General features: G+C 38.1%; 1 protein-coding gene across 5 annotated transcripts; it reads left to right on the top strand.

The window, feature by feature from the left end:
• Positions 1-1,395: 1,395 nt before the first annotated feature.
• On the top strand, positions 1,396-19,553 carry chico (insulin receptor substrate 1 chico). Of its 5 annotated transcripts, XM_029306844.2 has the most exons (12): positions 3,164-3,435; positions 3,792-3,967; positions 4,065-5,093; positions 7,558-7,703; positions 7,950-8,238; positions 8,683-8,799; positions 10,190-10,570; positions 11,342-11,775; positions 12,158-12,573; positions 13,195-13,594; positions 13,684-13,924; positions 14,701-19,553. In XM_029306844.2, exons 3-12 carry the CDS (start codon positions 4,613-4,615, stop codon positions 15,666-15,668), a joined length of 3,873 nt encoding a protein of 1,290 aa, XP_029162677.1. In that variant the 5' UTR covers positions 3,164-3,435; positions 3,792-3,967; positions 4,065-4,612; the 3' UTR covers positions 15,669-19,553. The 5 variants fall into 5 exon arrangements, with proteins under 5 accessions (XP_029162675.1, XP_029162678.1, XP_029162679.1 ...); XM_029306842.2 differs by lacking the exons at positions 3,164-3,435; positions 3,792-3,967 and adding an exon at positions 1,396-1,831; XM_085483241.1 differs by lacking the exon at positions 3,164-3,435 and having other exon boundaries at positions 3,529-3,965.
• Positions 19,554-20,234: the final 681 nt, after the last annotated feature.

Below are 20,234 nucleotides of genomic sequence, written 5' to 3' on the forward strand. Positions count from 1 at the left end.
TATAATTAATTTGTAGGTAAAGAGAATTTTTATAAAATTGATAGAATTTTCATATATCAATAAGCAAAAAATATATATATATAAGAATTTTTTAAAAATTTATATGTATATATTTTTTAAATCTATATTTTAAGATAATAATTTTATAAATATAAGATGAAAAATAATTCCCTCTGTAAAAAATCCCATAGTCGGTCTATAGAATTGAATCATTCGATCTCTTCGAGTAGAACCCTATAAGAAAAACCTTATACAGGAAATCGGATCACGCTTCGTTATTTGTAGCATCTCGCGCGTACTTTGGCCGCGTCCTTGTATATACCCTAACTCTTCTCCTCTGCAGGGGGGAGGGAGGGGGAGGGGCTAATATACTACCAGACGTAGACCGGAGTAGCGTTGGTAAACATTGCGCGCTCTCGGAATTCGGAGACGCCTTATTTCGGTGCGATCGCGCGACCCTGTATGTATAGGGTGTCGTCAACAAACGAGAAAAAGAAAAAAAAAAAAAAACCACGTCACGTGGTCCATATATTTTATTACTGAGATTTTTCTCCGTCTACGACCTTATCTGGAGAAACGCGCGCGAACGAGACGTGTCATAATCTCGTCTCTCGCTCGAATTACGTAAAGACGATAATAAACACCGAATAGCGTCAAAGGGGGGAAAAGGTTTACGTAGATCCCGTAGATCCTTCCGCATTGCGGCGTCCGTTGACACGAGACACGTTACGCCATTGCAAAATGAGCGCGGCGCGGGTGCGCATGCGCGCGATATATATAGGGTGATTCATTTTAATCACCCGCTCGGCAAATATATTTCGAAAACTACAAAATACGACAAATTATTTTAGATTGCTGGTTTGACCTTGTATCATTATTAATTTCTTCAATTTTTTTTATTGCACATTCTTATAGCTTATCTCGATATATAGCTTTCCAAAACACTACGCAATAAAAAGTATTTTTCTCTCGAGTACTTCTCTTTTCGAGTTATATCACTCGAATTCACATTCCCATAACTCAAAAACCATTCAAGAGAAAAACACTTTATTACAGTGTTTCGGAAAGCTCTCGAGATAAGCTATAAGAATATGTAATAAAAAATATGCGGCACCGTTAAAGAAATCGAGGGATGACCTTGGCGCGACCTTCGAACGATTATACAAGGTCAAACAATGCCGCCGTCTTACGTTCTCCTCGAAGTGAAGAAACTTTCGTCCGAAACATTTTCTCGTATCTCTCCTAGTTTTCGAAATACACTCCCGTGAGGGCGGGCGATCGAAATGAATCACCCTGTATATACTGCGCCGGCGGCGCTGGCGCATGCGCGGCGGAGGCGCGCGCGCGCGCCCCTCGCGCATGCGCACGTCTTGTTTACAACTGCGGAGCTCGCCGTACACATGACCTTTACAGATAGACCACGATCGTCTGTCCGTTCGGCTGGCTAGGCGTGAACTCGCGCGCGGTTAAGCAAAAGCGGAGAGAAGTGAAAGACAGAGAGAGAGAGAGAGAGACAGTGTGAGAAAAGTGTCGCCGAAGCTGCGTGCACATTATCGGCGAGGGATCGTCGCTCCTTTATTTTTTTCTCTTTCCTCTCCTCCGAAGTACGCTCTCTCTGTATAACTCGCTGCTCCGCCACGTTCTTCGTGGTTTCGCGAGATATATTTGCGTTTACGACGGAGAGAGAGAGAACGAGACGATGACGGTGACGATGTTGACGACGACGACGACGACGTCGACGGCAACGACGACGCGGTCGCTCGTCGCTCCGGAAGGGAAAACGTAGTGCGTTTATAATACGCGCATACATACATACATATATATATACCTGGTAAGTAAAAAAAAAAAGGAGAACGCGTGGAAGGAAAGTGCGCCGAGTTTTTTGACGTTTGACGTCGCTTTTTTTTTACTCGTCTAGTGAAAACGGATGTGACAGATAGGGGGGGGGGAGGGGGAAGCAGTGCGTCGTTAATCAAATCCCTGAGTGTGTTTTTATGTGTGTGTGTGTGTGTGTGCGAGTGAGTGTGTATGTGTTTTCCTCTTCCCCGAGAGACGAGAAGAAAAGCGGAAGCAGCGGCAGCTGCGGGAAGAGCCAGTCACATAGCGACGACGACGACGACGTAGGCTCGCGAGGGGAAGGGGGGGGGCGGAAAGAGGGGGGGGGGAGCCGTCGCGTTTCCCCGCATCGACCTGGAATGCCGCCGTCGTGGTTGTTTTGACGTCTCGGGAGGCTCTTGTTATTGCGCGTGAAAAAAAAAAGAGCGAGAGAGAGAGAGAGAGGAAATGCGTTGCCCTTGGCACGCAAATTTAATCAGGGGGGCAAATTTATTTATTTTTTTTTTTTTTCTCTCGTTAATTTTCTTCCTCGCGTAACGTAACACGTTTTCCTCGAAACGTCCAGGGAGGAACACGCCTCGCCCCCCCCCTCCCGCCCCCCTCCGTCTGGCAGTCTGTCCCGCGTATTGCGCTCTTCTTCGTCTGTCTGTCTGTCTGGTCATCCATCCATCCATCCGTCGTCCTCTGTCTCTGTCTGCGCGCGCGCGCGCACTCTTGTGTATATACACGTCACCGTCCGTGGACCACGCAGTAAATCTCGCGGTTATTCGGGGAGATAAACAGGTGCGGGAGAGGGGGGCGGGGGGGGGGGCAGAAGCTGAGGGGGGTGGGGGGATAACCTCCCGGTTTGTACTCTCTCTCTCTCTCTCTCTCGTGGTGTTTGCGAGCGACTCGCGGTTATCCTTCGTTATTATTATTGTTATCATCCGGCCCCCCCCTGCCCCCCTTCGTCCCCCGGCGGGATTCGGCGGCGCGAGAGATGCCGCGTGGAAATGACACGTTCGCGATATTTTTCTAGGATTATTTATGAATTTTATTTATCATTCTCTTGACCCGCCCCCCCTGCCCCCCTTCGTCCCCCGGCGGGATTCGGCGGCGCGAGAGATGCCGCGTGGAAATGACACGTTCGCGATATTTTTCTAGGATTATTTATGAATTTTATTTATCATTCTCTTGACCCGCCCCCCCTGCCCCCCTTCGTCCCCCGGCGGGATTCGGCGGCGCGAGAGAAGCCGCGTGGAAATGACACGTTCGCGATATTTTTCTAGGATTATTTATGAATTTTATTTATCATTCTCTTGACCCGCCCCCCCCCTGCCCCCCTTCGTCCCCCGGCGGGATTCGGCGGCGCGAGAGAAGCCGCGTGGAAATGACACGTTCGCGGTATTTTTCTAGGATTATTTATGAATTTTATTTATCATTCTCTTGACCCCCCCCCCCCTGTTTTTCAAGGCGCCGAAGGGTTGGGGGGGGGGGGGCGGCTCGTCTCGGCGGGCGAAATTAGACGGAACCGCGCGTGACAGGTGGATTCGAGGCGTGCCGTGGACATTAGAAAAGGAGAGTGACACATACGGATAGAAAAGGAGGGAGAGATACCCAGTAAGCGAGAAATATTTAATCGACATTTTATAATGTTGATTTTATATAAATTTTTTCTAAACGTTACGACATGTTTTTTTTTATATAAATATATGTTTAAAATATTATGAATAAATATTCTAAAAAAAAAAGATTTTAACCGATGTTTTATAAACGTTATTTCAAAAAAATTATTTAATAACATATATTGCTCAAAATGTTAATACAATATTTTAAAAACATTAACATTTGAACCGAAACCTCTAAATAAACCGATGATCAAAGTTTGTTCGTAATGACGTTGCACACAATGTTAAAAACTACAGACTTGCCAACAAAAATAACGTTGTAGCAATGATTTTTTGCTTACTGGGTAGAGAGAGAGAGAGAGAGAGAGTCGCGACATCTCGGAGTCATCGGGCGCGTTCGGCGCTGATCGCGGGATCTCCCCTACTTGGTTTCTCCGACAACGTCTCGCACCGAAGGAAGGAAGGAAGCGAGAAAAAAAAAAGCAAGGAAGAGAAGCTTCAAGCGGGAAGAGGATCGCGAGCGTGTGTGTTTTTGTGTTGTTGCCCCCTCGCGTGCCTCCCCTCCCCCCTTATTGTTATTGTTATCGTTTCACTCCTAACCTAGTATACTCTCATCCGTAGAACGTGGCGAGGAGGTGGACGTCCGCCGAAGGGAAGAGAGAGAGGAAGAGGAGGACGCCCTCGGCGAGGAGGAGTGCGCGAAAGTGCACATGCACCGGTGCGGTGGTGCAGCTACGCTGGGTGCTTGTGCGCGTTTACCTTATTTACGTCTCCTCGAAACGTGGCTCCCTTCGTCGTCGGCTTCGTCCGAAGTCTCCTGATGCGACGAGAAGAAGAGGAGCAGCCTGCGTCCTAGAAAACGCCCCCTTTCCAGATTCTGGTGTTTGACAGGTCGCTGACAGGTCGTTGTTGTTGTCGTCGTGGAAAGTGTCATCGATACGGTGACGCGTCGTCGACCTGAGAAGACAGTCGGTGAACTTTTTGGCGCGAATTTCCGCATCTCTTGTAAGAATGAATTTTCGCGAGATCCTACTCTGACATCTCTCGCGTGTTTTTCCCTCTCTCTCTCTCGTTCTCGAGGCTCGCTCCTGGAGGAAGTTGAAGGGAGCCGATTACACTCTCGCAGTCGCATGCACGAGGGAGAGAGAGTGGGGAGCGATGCCGTGTGAATGATACGGATACGAAGGGCCCGCTTCGTCCTCGAGAGAGATCCCTTCGTGACCGACGTCGTCGGCGTCCTGCCGTCGTCGACCATGTCGTCGGGGGCCAGGGGGGGCCCGGCGTCGCCCCCGGGGTCCGGGGGCCCCGTCGTCCGCTGCGGCCACCTGAAGAAGCTGAAGACGATGAAGAAGAAGTACTTCGTTCTGAGGGGCGAGGCCCCCGGCTGCCTCGCCTGCCTCGAGTACTACGACAGCAAGAAGAAGTTCGACAACAGGCAGCCCCCGAAGCGCAGTATATTGCTGCACAGCTGCTTCAACATCAACAAGCGCGGCGACACCAAGCACAAGCACGTGATCGCTCTGTATACCAAGGACGAGTGCTTCTGTTTGATCCTCGACAACGAGAAGGAGCTGGACGAGTGGCTCAAGGCGATGCTCAGGCTGCAGAGCGGAGACGTGCCCGATGGGGAACAGCCGCGGCCTACATTCGGTAATTTATTTTTATTTTTTTTGTTTCATCGTTATTAGTTTTTTTTTTTTTTTTTTTTTTTCACATATGAATGTCAATTAAACTCGAATTATTTTAGATATTTTTTGTGTTACGTATGTCTGGGAAAGGTAATTTATTTTGTATTACACGTGCAGGCAAAGTGGCACTTTGTGTGCGTGTTTTCTGTGCGGAAAGTGGCCAATTTCCCACGCCGCCGCTGGAAAGTGCACTTTGCCTGCACTTGTAATACAAAATAGTATGTGTATCACGTGCGGATTGACAATTGTTGTTCACTCGTGTGGGATGGTCCATCCCCCGCACTCGTGACCAATTGTCAACTTTCCGCACTTGATACACAATATACTATTATTATAATAATTTATGTTTATTATATTTATTTTCATAGTAATAAATTGAAAAAATCGAGGGTGAATTTATTTTAATTATTATAATTGAATTATTTTGATTAAATTATAGTTCTCTTAAGTGATTGTAAATTAAACTCGAATTATTTTATAAATATTTTTGGGGAAATATTTTATTTCATTATATATTATAATACTGATTTTTTACATATTTATAAATGCATTCATATGTCTGAGAAAAATGCGAATTCATTTTCATATTAATATAAATGAATTATTTTGATTATTATTATATTTTTCCTACAAGTATAAATTAAATTCGAATTATGTTATATTTTTTTTGAAAAATATTTACTATACATAATAAAACATAATACATTATTTTGATTTTAATTGTAATAATAAATTGAAAAGGCTTTTTTCACACCTGATTTTTGGAAATAAATTATGTCTCACGATAAATTATTATCCATAGATGCGTTTTTAACTAAAAACATTTTTTAGAAAATTCTATTTCTAGAAAATATTTATGTCATCGAGGGTGCGTTTTTTTTAGATAAATGTGTATATTAGATAAATGTATAAATGCGTAGAATGTTAGTATGCGCAACAATGCGCAATAGTATAATAATACATTAATCATTTTGATTATTTTTGTTTATTTTATATTATTTTATGGATATTTTTGGGGGAAATATTTATTGTAATAGTACAATTTTTTTATTTATATAAATGCGTTATACGTATTCTGAGAAAAAAATACGAAATGCATGAATCTATTTTATAATACACAAATTATTTTTATTATAGTTTTTTGTACAAGTATAAATTAAACTAAATACCATTTTATAAATATTTTTGTAAAATATTTACATAATTATACAGATTTTTACATGGAAATTATATATATATGTCTGAGAAAAATACAAATCTTTTTTCATAATAATACATAAATTATTTCAATTATTATAGTTTTCTTGTCATAAACAAATTGTAAATTAAATTTGATTTACTTTACATTATTTTATAAATAGTTTTTTACTCTACATGATAATACAGATTTTTAAAAGTGCGTTTGCATATGAACGTCTGGGAAAAATACGAGTCTGGTTTTCTCGTTTTCCGCGATTGACAATCAATTTTTAGCCGTGACGAGAGATTATTGCGCACTTATATTGACCGGTGCAGGGACCTAACAGTGGACAAGAGAATCCGCGTCAGTCGCACGTGCGCGTTTGTTTACGTCCAACGTAGAGAGCGAATCGACAACTCTGGAATTCGTTTTTCTCTTTTCCCTGAATTTTATCTTTTATCTCTCTATTTCATTTTTCCGACACGTCATGCTAAAAAAAATACGAGTTTCTTTTTCAATTAGGACTTCTCTAGAGGGAAGAATCCATGTTTTGTTTATGTATACATTGTGTTGACACTATAGACAATAATTTTGTGTAAGCTTTCGTAAGAAATCTAAATTAGTATAAAAAACGGAGAGAGGAGAGAGATAAGACGCATCAAGGAGTACAATAAAGAAACACTTCATTGCTTTCTCTGTGACTTTCACATTTTCAACGAATAATACAACCTTGGAACAAAAATAAAACTGGCAATTGTTTGTGTTCTTAGCTAGGACAAAGAAAAAGGAGTGATATTGATTTTATATGAAATTTGTTTTATGTTGCACAATATTACTGCTATGGAACTTTGTGTCATTTTAGCATAAAATATTATACTTTTTTAGTCATTATAAATGTAAATTAAATTTGAATTATTTTATAGATTTTTGTGAAGCTTATATATATTATAACAGATATATAAAAAATTACGTTAGATAATAATAAATTAAAGGAAAACAAAGAGTCAGTAGCAAAATAAAAATATTAATCTCTTGTTAAAAATATTAGTAATTTATTTTCTGTGTAATTCAGTTTTTCCTCATATGATGATAGCTTGTCAGATAACATTAAAGTTTTACAGACATATTACATATATATTTATTTATTAACATAAAGGAGTCGATAAAATGTCAAGTTTACATGTAAATTATTTTATAACGTAAGATTAAAACAGGATTGACTGCATTTCTTTATTGTTTGTGGCAGAACACGTATGGCAAGTTACGATGCAGAGGAAAGGTCTAGGGGCAAGGAAGAACATTCATGGACCCTACAGATTATGCCTCACCGATCAAACTTTAAGTTTAGTGAAGATTGGGGCACAGGACAACTCTGACTCTATTGAGATTTCTGTAAGTTGTATAATATTAAATGATGATGGAGGAGTATATTAAAGTTATTATAAACTAGTACATTTTTATTTTCACACTGTAACAATAAGTATCGCAGAAAGGTCAGATTCACTAATATAAAAAGCTACATCATTATCAAAAGCAGTGTCTCTTGATACTTTTGCTCTTCGCAAGTTGAATGTTGATGCTTCATGTCTTGGAACTAACTGCTGAATTGAAAACTAATTTTTTCTTTTATCCTTACAGCTAAATTATATAAGACGATGTGGATTCGCGGATGATATATTCTACATAGAGGTCGGCCGATTTGCTGTAACTGGGGACGGTGAATTCTGGATGGCAGTCGAGGATAACAATATAGCGTTGAACATGTACGACGTGATAACGAGCGCGATGAAGAATTCCAAGAGTAACAAGGACGAGGGATCTCAGAGGAGACGTAGTTCCTCCGCCAATGAGGCTAGCAAACCTATATCCGTTGTTCTCCAAAGACGGCATACGGGTCAGAAAATCGTTCATAGCTTTTCGCCTCTAGGTAAGCTGCGTAATTTTCGTACAAGTTCAGTTTTTTTATTGTACATATCTTGTACGTTTATCAAATTGTGATTTACACCAGGATGTGGGTCATTACAAAATGTTTCGTACTACTTACTTTTGTATATGTATATCGTAATGTGACTTTTTCGCATTGGTCAGTTATATATGCCCATCTATAAGTTAGAAGAGATATTTCCCTGAAAGTGAAGATCTCTTCATCAAAGAGATACAGTCTTTTAGTTTGTTTCAATGGGCAAGTTATTTGCGTATCTCTAAAAATACATTTTTGTGAAGAGATTCAAAGTTGAAAATTTGATACGCATATAGTTATCGCTGTAAATGTATACATGTTAAATTGTATAAAGAATCAAGCGAATCTCATCGTTGTGTATACAAGGAGCTCGGCTTTAGAGTAACACAAGTGGGTTTACGGGGTTTACAGAGGAACAGAAGACACACAAGGAGCAAGTGGAACCGTTGCAAGAGCAGACCATCACTTCCTATGCTCCCACACTGTGTAGTCAATCTCGGAATATCTCCTCCACCAATACAGTCATGGGTCTGTTCTCTGTCATAGTTAGCTATCTGCTTTCCTCCTTTCGCGTTCTATGGATTTTTGAATGGCAAAAAAAAGGATACATCAGAACAGTGTGAACGTGTCGTTTATATTTTTCTTCAGATTCTTTTTATTTCATTTCATTGAAACATATCAGATCATTGCATTTCTCACTTTATATAGTTTTGAAACAACTAGAATTTTTGCATCTATATTGTACATACAGTTGCATGTGTATGCAATTATACATATGTACATAAAATTAATTGAAATCGTTGTGAGATTACAATTGTTACATGATGAAACAGTAAACAAAATATATTATATATTTTAGTTTTGTATTTTGTAAAAAAAATTAAGATATTTTGTTAGAGTAATGTCAGAATTTTACAATTAATTAAATATATCAATGTTTATGATGTAGATAGACTTTTATATTATATTAAATTATATTAATTTTATATAAATTTTGACACGAATGCAATGATTAATTACGTTAATAGGGAAAGTGAGTCGAGATAATTAATACATCGTTTTCTGAATGTTAGCTTCGTGATGTAAATAGCATGACTAATTCAGTCAGTGAGTTATCTGGAATTTGTAAATTATCTGATGTGTCAGGGATATATAAATAATATATATAAAATAATAGAAAGAGAAAGAAAAATGGGAAACTCAATTAATACGCGCTTTATCATCATTTTCACGTTGTCGACACGTGTTTTATTGCAATTAACCCTTCTGTCAATGCCATAATTTCTCGCCTTTCCGTCAATGTACGGGTACTCAGGTCTCCGTTTATCGACAGAAAGGTTTAATGGGGATGAACTGAAAGGAAATAGGTTTTATTTTATTAAAAAAAAAAAAAAATCAGAAAAGATTGATAGCGGTTTAACAGCAGATACGATTATTAATGTATATCTGTGTCGTATCTGTGTCAACTAAAAAAGATATAGGGTGCTCCATTTTAATCGATCACCCTCAAAAACTTTTATTTTTAATTGTACATAAAATGTTGCAAGCAAAAGTTGTTTGATTTAAATGGAGGCAGAAGATGGTGCTACCTTTTTTTTGAAAGTTATTTATAGGTCATTTATATGTTCTTGAAATCATATTTTGTAATATAAATTGATTCCTCGTAAGTTTCAGCATAAAAATTTATATTACAAAAATATGGATCCATTTAAATGACATTGAAGAACGTCCTTCGGAAAGAAGTCAGTAGCATCATCAAATCTATCCTGCATTAAATCAAACAACTTTTATTTGTGAACCATCTTACTGTATAATAAAAAAAAATAAAGTTTTTGGAGACGATCCGATTAAAATGAGACACCCTGTATAAAAACAGACAGACAGAGTTGTGCAATAGTGAGAGGTGTGTGGTTTGCAGCCGTTGCCGGTACCGGGGCTTGGACTACTGGGAACGCGACGACGACTAATGCCAACAGTGGTACCGCTAGACGTCGTCATTCGGTAGCGAGTCATCCTCATTCCGTCAATAATTCCCAATCCGCTCATGTCACAACAACAACTGCAGCAACGACAAACGCGCCCACTGTCACTACCACCGCCATCACCACCGCGACCACCACCACTATCACCACCATCACCACCACCACCATCACCACCACCACCACCACCACCACCACCACCATCACCACCGCGACGATCACCACGACCGCGACAATATCCCATCAGAGAACCCTGTCGCTGCCCCTAGCCGCAGTTATTATCGGTCAAACGCAACCGTCTAAAAGATCCGTTTTACGGTGTATGTATTTCGTTTCGTTTCATTATTTCTTTATATATAGATTTATAATGGAACCGAGTCTGTTTTGAAATGATGAATTCTCCTCGATGTTCCTACTGTAATTACTGCTTGTTACGCTCTTTCCGTTTCTCTTCTTCCACTCCCTCGCATATTTTTTTCAAGGTGTGTTAAAACCCAAGCGAGGTCGATGTTAAGTTTGATAAATGATTGGAAAAAAAAACTCGCAGAGCAAATATTTACGAGACTGAACAGTTTTTTTGTTGTGCTAGCATGTTATTAAATGCATGAATATATATATATTTATGATGCTTTGGTTTGTATCTTCTCTGTCGGTTCATTCACCTCAGAATTTTGACACAAGAATGATATATACATTTTTGGTATACGTTGATACTTTGGGAAACGATTGCGGTATGGAAAATCTGATTACTACAAAAAGAAATCTTTTTCTAGTCTGCTTCTCCATCTTTTATTTTCTACGTATATGTATAACAGTGTTACGGGATATTTCACGAGATGATCACTTATTATCGTGATCACCTATTCCCGATTGCTTGATTCTCTTTCTAGAGGTCTGTATATTATATACTTATAATAACAAACACAGTCTTTCGATACACATGTCATGTGATAATAATTTATACATGCGGATGTATGAGAAACTAACCACCGTTGCGCTGTGCTGGGGCGATGGAACTTGGCTTCTTTATTTTTTTCTCTACAAAAATCAGTCAGTCATTTAAGAAAGATACTGATGAGTAAAATTTCCAGGTGCTACCGTGCGAGATCGATGCGACAGTCTGCCGTCGAGGGCCCACACCATCAGCGAGGGACAGCCCGCGACTACGACGGTGACGGTGGTAAACCCCTATCCCAGGAGCGGCGGGACTCATATCATTTCTCACGTGCCGCGACCGCATTCCATGTGCGGGCGGAACCTCTCGTACTCTCCACCGGTCACCTCGATGCCCATCAGCCCGGCCTCCGACGTCTGCTCGTCGGACTCGGCCGGATCGTCGCCCTCGATGGACGACTGCGGCGAGAGCATCATGGAGGAGAGCACCGGGGTCTCGCGGTATGGCCACTCGTTAACCCCGGACGAGCCCGTGATCCTGGACAAGAAGGGCGACGAATATGCCCTCTGGTCGACCTCGCATCCGCATGTGAAATACTCGCCAAACTTTAAGTCCCATTCACCCTCTCAGGTGAGCGCTTGTCAGTTTGTCTTCTGACAGAAGATGTCTACATCCTGGAAAAAATTGAGAATTATCAGGGGATTTATTTTTTACCTTGAAAAATCCAGGAATTTTTATGAAGTTGTGTAAAGGATATATTTCCAGGGAAAAACCTTGAAAATCCTGGTATTCCGTTCAATCTTGAAGAATCAGGGAATTTGATTTAGATTCGGGGAATTTTTAAAAAAATTGTTCTTTTATTAATTTGTTAATTGTTAATTTTTATTTAGAATTTAAGAAACATGTCTAAGAAGCATATCTTGGCAATATTTAAGTTTTTATTAAAATTTTATGTAATTTTTTTATTGAAAATTTTATATCTTTATATTCTAACTTGTCGTTTTGGTCGCAGAGTTCCTACCAGAGTGAAATGTACAGTCCCTGCGGTTCGAGTCCTGGCCGCGGCGGTGCTTACATGCCGATGAGTCCGGCAACGACGGCCCACTCTCATTCCCGCGGATCATCCCTCGTGGAGGAGAGCAACGTGGACGGTTACGTGCCGATGGCGCCGGTCGGCGACGACGGTTACGTCGACATGGATCCTGTAAATAGTCACAACGGTCACTTTCCGGACGACATGTCGCAAAACGATGGTAGCAGCTGTTCCGTCACGTCCGGCACGCCTAGCACCGACTTGCGCTTTTCCGAATATCATCTGGACAAAGTGACCAGCTTCCTCACACCTGGGGAAGATCTGCAAGCTAGACCGACCAGAGCTTATTCCGTCGGATCCAGACCGGAACAAGCAAATAGGCATCGGAAAAACAGGCACGAGTCCTTTTTTTAAAGATTTATATATTTATAATACATAGTTTGTTCTATTTTAATCGATCACTCCAACAATTTTTTTTTTAATTTTTGATTGTATAAACTACAAAATGTTTTAAACAAAAGTTGTTTGATTTGAAGAGGGACAGAAGATGGTATTACTGACTTTTTAATTCATGAATTTTAGTTCATTGAATTATTATTATTAAAAATTCGATGAATTAAAATTAATGTCGAGATATGTCACGACATAATTTTAATTCATGGAATTATTGTTATGTATTAACATAAATTTATTTCATTGATATTTAATAATACAATTAATTATTGAAACTTTTTTATATTAAATAGAATATTTTTTATATTAGTAAAGAGTGAAACAGCGGACCATACACTTTTTAGAAAAAAGTTTTGGAAAAAATCGATTAAAATGGGATCCTGTACACAACCAGGTACTCAGACATAAAATAGTTCTACTGTAGAAGACGAAATATCGTACATTTTGGAAAGTTTATATGCGATTTCGGAGTGTTTAACTAAAGGCAGACTTGTCAAGCTCAATTTTTTAAGAAGTAAATTTCGAATACTAGCTATAAATCTAACTTTATGCTTCGTATACAGGTTGGACATCACTCCTCAAGACTCCAATAGAGTGCGAGCGTTTTCTGTGGGCAGTCGTTCGAAGAGGCCCGAGATTGGGAGACTGGCGAATATAATCACCGCGCCATTACCAGCCGGTTCGGACAGCTCGAACTCGAAATCGAGCTCCGCGCCGTTGTTGTCGAGTTCCTGGGGCCACAATTCGGGCTGCTCCGGCGCGTCCGACCGAATGGAGGATCTCATGGAATTGGATTTTACGAGACCCAGTATTCCGACCGCTCTCTCCTCGCCGCCGTCGTCTCAGCCTCAGTCGCAATCGTACTCTACTGCCACTGACACTAGTTCCTACGTCGACATGTCACCCGGACAAGCTCCTGTATCGACCACTGCCCCATATGTTGATATGAGTGGCATAAATAAGGTATGATTGTGTATTCTCTGATATTATGCACCGAAAATTATTGTTATACAAATGTGTTAAATGACACGAAGACGATCTTTTTCTTACAGATCAATCGAAATAACAATAATAATACAATCACTGCCAACCACAATCATAGCCACATGCATATATCATCGTTAGCTTTTGCCCATAAACCTGTAATTACGACTCTGAAGCCGGTTGAGGAAGCGGAGGGACCTTATATGAAGATGGACGGTACGACGGAGGATTGGACGCATTCGGACGCCAGCCCCAAACAAGTGTCATCACCTATGCAAGAGGATAATTATCAGACAAATGGACCACCAGGTAGTTCGCGCTTTAAATTTTATTTCTCCATTACGAGAGAATTATTATTTATGATAGAGAATAAAAATAAAGGAAATATATAACATACAATATAAATAATATATACAAATATATATATATATATATATATATATATTTTATGTATTTTATTTTTTGTGCATATATATTTTTATGTTTACAATATATTTACATATACAAGTGACAGAAAAAATATATATAATTTATATAAAGAAAATAATATATATAAAAATATAAACATTCAAATAGATTATGGGCTAATAAGAGAGAGTTAGAGATAATATTAGGTCTGTGCAGAAGTTTCTGGATCTTTGTAGGCAATCTTTTTATATGCATTAAAGAAACAATACAATATTTTTTTAAATCAAAGTATTTTCCTTTGCTTGCTATAATTTTAAATAATTTTCCAGGCAATAAATGCTGGATTATTATTAACATTGAAATTTTCATTTATTGACTTTGAAATTATTGAAAGTTTTTTTTAGATACAGCTCTCATTATAAGTGTCACAAATAATTTTTGTTTCAAAGGCACATTTTTATCTTCATCACAAACAAAATTGTAAAATCACATATAATATCACTAATGTTTAATACAATAACATAAATTCTTATATATCAACAAACAAGACATAAGTAACTTTTAATAAAGACTTTGAAATTCTCGCTATTTCTGAAATAAAATAATAATAATGATAAAATAATCTAAAACGATTTGAAATGATAATAATTGTAAAAATTGCAATGACGAATATTCAGGCAGTACGAGAACGGCGCCGGTAGATCTTCCGCAGCCGAGGCGTCCTCCGGAGGGCTACGTCGAGATGTCCTTCAAGGCGCGACCCACCCTGGAGCAAGACTACATCAATATGAGCATGGGCGTGAACAATCGGAACAACCGGAAGACACGGACGGGCAATCGCAAGGAGAAATCGCGATCGCAACCAATCGCCATTCAGGCGGGTAGCAAGCCATTGAAAACCCCGAGTTTTTTACCCTTGAACGGAAGTCCGATGTCCGAGAGTCTGGCGAGCACACCGGCCTCACCGCCTCGCGCGACCCCCACGGGTTCGTCGACCACGATCTTCCCGTTCTCCCTGAACAGTCCGCAGTCGCCCGTGAAACCCTTCAAGAAGAGCGACAACTTCTCCACGTCGGACGTTTTGACGAAACAAAACAAGACCGACGACGAATACGCGTTGATAGAACCCGTCAAGACGAGTATAAATTCTACGATGGGGTCGCGCTCCGCCGCTTCGTCGTTATCAACGGAGACATTGTCGTCGTCGCCATCGAAGACGAATAACTCCGATCAGCCGTCTAGTCCTGCGGGAAAGAACAACGGTATGCTCGGCAGCATCATCACGAAGAAGCTCTCGGATCTGACGGTGTCGAAGCCCCGTCTCGTCACGGCCTCGCCGAACACCAGCCCCACCCTGACGGGTTTCAAGCCGTCGAGCGGCGCTGTGCAGCAGTCGAGACCCTCGTCGTCGCCCAAGTTCATCGACGAGACTCCTACGCCTACACCGACGTCTACGCCGACGCCTACGCCGAGTCCGTTGGACAGCGAGACGGGCTACGAGAAGCTCCAGCCGGGCGCGACGATTCTGCACTACGCTAGTCTCGACCTACCGGAGATTGGGAATCCGCCGCCCGTGTCGCCGGCATCCACCCAGGAGAACTTCACCTACGCCGAGATCGACTTCGCGAAGTTGAGACAGAGCTAGATATACGGCTCTGTCTCCTTTTTATCGTATTTTCGCGTACAGACGTGTGCAGATTCTTAGACTCAAACATTTTTATGTTCAGATTATTTCATAGTAATATTTTCTTTGCGTTTTTTAATAGACACGTTCATTTAAGGCCCCGTCTATGTTAGATTGTGACGTCGTAGAAGCGAGGAACTGCGCGTTGAGAATTTTTGCGTGTCATTTTTAGATAGAAAACTCTTTTTTGTCTTTAGTCGATTAATCAACAAAAATAATCGTGACGTCAGATTGTCATGCGAACTGACTGCGCAATAATCAGACGAACTTATTTTACAACTGTTGATTTATTATAAAGGGAAAAGAATAGTTTTTGAAATATTTTAAAAGTGTACTAAAGCTAACTAAAGTACTGTTTCATCGAAATATCTTTTTATGACAAAATGGTATCTAAGAATTTTTAGTGTGTGTTTTCTCTGACGTCACAACATGATCGGCGAAGAGCCAGGAGCCTTAATATTAATGGAATTTTAATCGTAAAAATTTTGGATGTTTGAAGAAGAAAAATGATTTATTTATATACTGACGTCTATTCAGATTATTAAACTCAAACATTTTTACTGTTTTAATAATTTATTTGAGAAAATAGCCTTAATTGTAACATACAGAATACTCAAAATTATATTTTAATATATAATAAATAGATCATTTTTCTTCTCCAAATCTTAACATTTTGACGATTGTTTAAAACATTCTGTTGTCAAACAACTGCAATTAAATTAAATTAAATCAAACTATAACTCAACTAAAATTAAAAATAAATTAAAAATATAAAATAATTAAAAAACTTAAGCTCAACATAAAAAAGTTTGAGTCTAATAATTCTGCACGCGTCTGTTCTTTCGCACAAAGCGAAACTGAGGGGGTGGCTTTTTGGCTGAACGCCTCTTGTGTTCCCCACGATGATAGCAACGAGTAGGCAGGGTATAATAGATTGATTCTTGACATTAGCTCGGTTGGTCTAACGAACAAGTCGCCGAGGAGCCGTATAGAAACTGTATATATATATATAATTCATTAATTTCTTTTTCTCCAGAGCCTAATCGCGACATTACACACTGCTCGCCGGTCTTTTTATAGCGTACGAAGATTGGCAGCCTATTTTAAATCGTTTGAAAAAAAACATAAGCATTGTTGGTATCTGTAGTTCTGGTTGTACTGCATTAATATCGTATTTTATCGGAGTAATGTGAAATTTTTTTAGTATAGGCGAGAAAATGTATACTTTGTCGCTGAAGAGAGAGAAAGAGAGAGAGAGAGAGAGAAAAGAGAGAGTTCCCAAAATCTATTCATATATGTATGTTATTTCTGATAAAATTGTCGCTGTGAAATTTAGCAGAAGGAAAGTAAATTGTGAGAACATTTATCTTTTTTTTTCTAAGTTAAAAATTATATACTTATAATTGGGAATGTTTTCTTTGTTGGAAAAAAATGTCTCGATATTAGATAGATTTTTATCTTAGTTAAGCGAGAACTGCGAGCTTGTGTAAAAATGTATAAACCTTTTAAATTTTAATTTTGTTGGTAGACATTGCATGTTATATCTCTGTATATCAAAATTTATTCTTTACTCTTTTTATTATTATTATTATTATTACTACTATTTATTTCAGACGCTGACAAGCCAAATACGTATAACAGTCAGTTCCTTTTGCGATATATATATATAAAGTTTAACTAGTTATTTATATAATAATTTTTCCTAATATTATGCGACGAGACGGAATTTATTTATATTAACTGTTTTGGGATTCTTAAGTATAACATAAATTCTATATTGCTTCTTCAGTATGTTTACAAATTTTAGCAACGTATGTTTTATTCGCGCTTATAAATTCTATTGAAATTCGTGATTTTTTCTTTTTTTTTTAAAATCTATCGTAGTTTGTACAAACAATCTGTGTTGATCGCAGATTGTCGAATAGTCGAATTTATGTGAATTTTTTTTCTTTTTTTAATTTAGAAAGTAACTCATACATATGTGTATACAAAACTCTCTCTTCTGTTCGCGCCTTCTGCATGTGTGATATTGAGAAAAAGATATCACCCTCTATTTTAAAACACACTCATTTTATCTCTATCCGAAAAAGAAAAATCTTTCGAATTTAATCGAGATCCTAAAAATGACGGAGAATCTGCGAAGTCTCTCTAGACGTAAGAAAAAAAAGGGGAAAAAAGAAAAATCGTGAAATTATATCGTGGATTTGCAATTTTTATAAAATTTCGAAAATCGTTCTAAGCCTCTATATGTTACATTACGCAGCAGGTACATATATAAATATATATTATGGCGGGACTATCGTATGATCTTCCTTTCTTGAAGATCAGAAAGAAATTCACGCGTGCGACACCAAGACCCCCATTTCCCCCTTGCTTTTAGACGTTGCGATTAACCCGTCGATATCAGCCGCTAGTTGAAGACGTTTCAATGAAACTGAGTTATCGCTATAAGCTTTAGGAGAATAAATCGCATAGAATACGGTGGTGTGTAAAGCGGCGAGCACGCACTCTTGCATAAGCGCATAAACATATGCATAAGAAATTCGATTGGTTGAATTTTTTATGCATACGTTTATAGATCAATTAAGATTCTTATGCTTACGCTTATGCGCCTATGCAAAAATGTGTGCTCTTCGCTTAACACAGTACACTACCAGAAACATAAGTACACAAATCACACACACATACATACAGGGTATCCCACTTTAATCGATCACCCTCGTAAGCTTTTTTATTTTTGATTGTACAACAAAATGCTTCAAATAAAAAAGTGTTTGATTTAAAGAGAGACTCAATTTATATATATATATATAAATATATATAAAATGTGGTTCAATAGAAAAAATTCAGTAGCACCATTTTCTGTCAAATCAAACATTTGTTTGAAACATTTTGTACAATCACAAATAAAAGTTTTTGGGGATGATCGATTAAAATGGGACATCCTGTATACATACACAGACACAGCGAAGGAAAAACATGCGACGCGGAGAATTGTCTTATGTAACCATAATTGCGAATTGCATGAGATTCTACCGAGCAAGAGCGAGAACGAGAAATATCTCTGGTCTCGTCTCTTCTGCGCCGAATTTAATTTGACAGTTCACTCGCGAAGGAATATGTTCCTCGCTGAACGAGGTCGGATTAAGAGACATCTCATGGAATTCGTACTTGCGGATAAGAAAAAAAAATAGGTGTTCCGTACACACAAAATGCAGTACATGTGTTATCACGCTTTTCGTATAAAATTGCAGAAGGGTCAGAGAACGCCTTTTTCTGCATACAAAACACATACACACGTACATATATACATACATACAGTCGCGCGTATACATATATGCATATTCGTTCTGCAGGATATTCTGTGAAAGACGGTACAACCGGACGGTTTGTGCCGGACAAGAACGGTACAAAGAATGATGATCTAGGAAGAGGAGAGAAAGAGAAAAGAATTAAAAAAAAAAAACTGATATAAAAGATGCCTACGTATGACGAATCAACCTTCTATCGATATAGTACGGCTTATCTCGTTTGAGCTAATATACAATTCTTTGCATGTATCTTATTTAAAGAAAAAAGAATAAATAAACATATTTGCGGTTGTATCGTAACGTACAGGGTGTCTTGTGTATATACGCGCGTGTCCCGACAAAATTTCCAAGAATTTGCGAATGTGTGCGTGATTTTGTGCGACTTTTTATGCATGCATGTGAGAAAAGAGAAAGATGTACCCACGTGTCGGGCCACGCGTGTATATATACATATATGTACACACACATACATATATATGTTATAAATATTAAGTATAATATATATAATATTAATAATTAATAAACTCGCAATATACACTGTCGTTTTATTTTCCGATTACCTTTTGTATTAAGGAAATATATCTTGTAAGATTCGATTATTTCCAAAAGAATTTATACATCAATTTTTATAAATTTGTATGTTTTACATTTTATATAATTGGAAATAATTATCAATATAATTAATTTTTAACAATAATGAAAAAAAAAACTTGAGAAGCAAATTGCAATAAGATGTGCTTGTAATGTGATACTTTATAAATCTATAAAACACGTAATATTATATTTAAAAAACGCGAGTCTCTCTTATAATTAACGAAAAAATCTTATAAATTGCTCAAATTAATTTTAAAAATCACTCAGTACAAATTGATTAATAGTTAATTTTTAAAATTTTTCATTTCCAAGAATTTTTTTTAGTTTTTCCAGCAGTGATTATTTTTTTAAATGTAAGATATATACAAGTAATACTATTTGTAAGACTTTATGAATTTAATGAAATATGTTTTATTTAATGACATGTTTTTAATGAACTATATATTTATTCATTATTTTGTAAAAATAATAAAATAATAAATAGTATAGTTTATGCAAATATTTAAAATAGTTTGTTCAAATATGAAAGATATTTTTATTTTAAAAGATAATTTGGAAAAATTGTATATAATTTGAATTCCTATACTTATATATTTGTTTTTTATTTTTTAACGATAAAACA

This window comes from Nylanderia fulva, unplaced genomic scaffold (assembly GCF_048542155.1).
Source record: "Nylanderia fulva isolate GAGA-0341 unplaced genomic scaffold, ASM4854215v1 Scaffold24, whole genome shotgun sequence".
NCBI lineage: Eukaryota > Metazoa > Arthropoda > Insecta > Hymenoptera > Formicidae > Nylanderia > Nylanderia fulva.

Excerpts from the sequence above, each read along its gene's own strand:
- chico (XM_029306842.2), top strand. The coding sequence starts at position 4,613 with ATGATACGGATACGAAGGGCCCGCTTCGTCCTCGAGAGAGATCCCTTC. Across the intron at positions 5,094-7,557 it reads ACAGCCGCGGCCTACATTCG|AACACGTATGGCAAGTTACG; the intron begins GTAATTTATTTT and ends TGTTTGTGGCAG. Across the intron at positions 10,571-11,341 it reads TAAAAGATCCGTTTTACGGT|GTGCTACCGTGCGAGATCGA; the intron begins GTATGTATTTCG and ends TAAAATTTCCAG.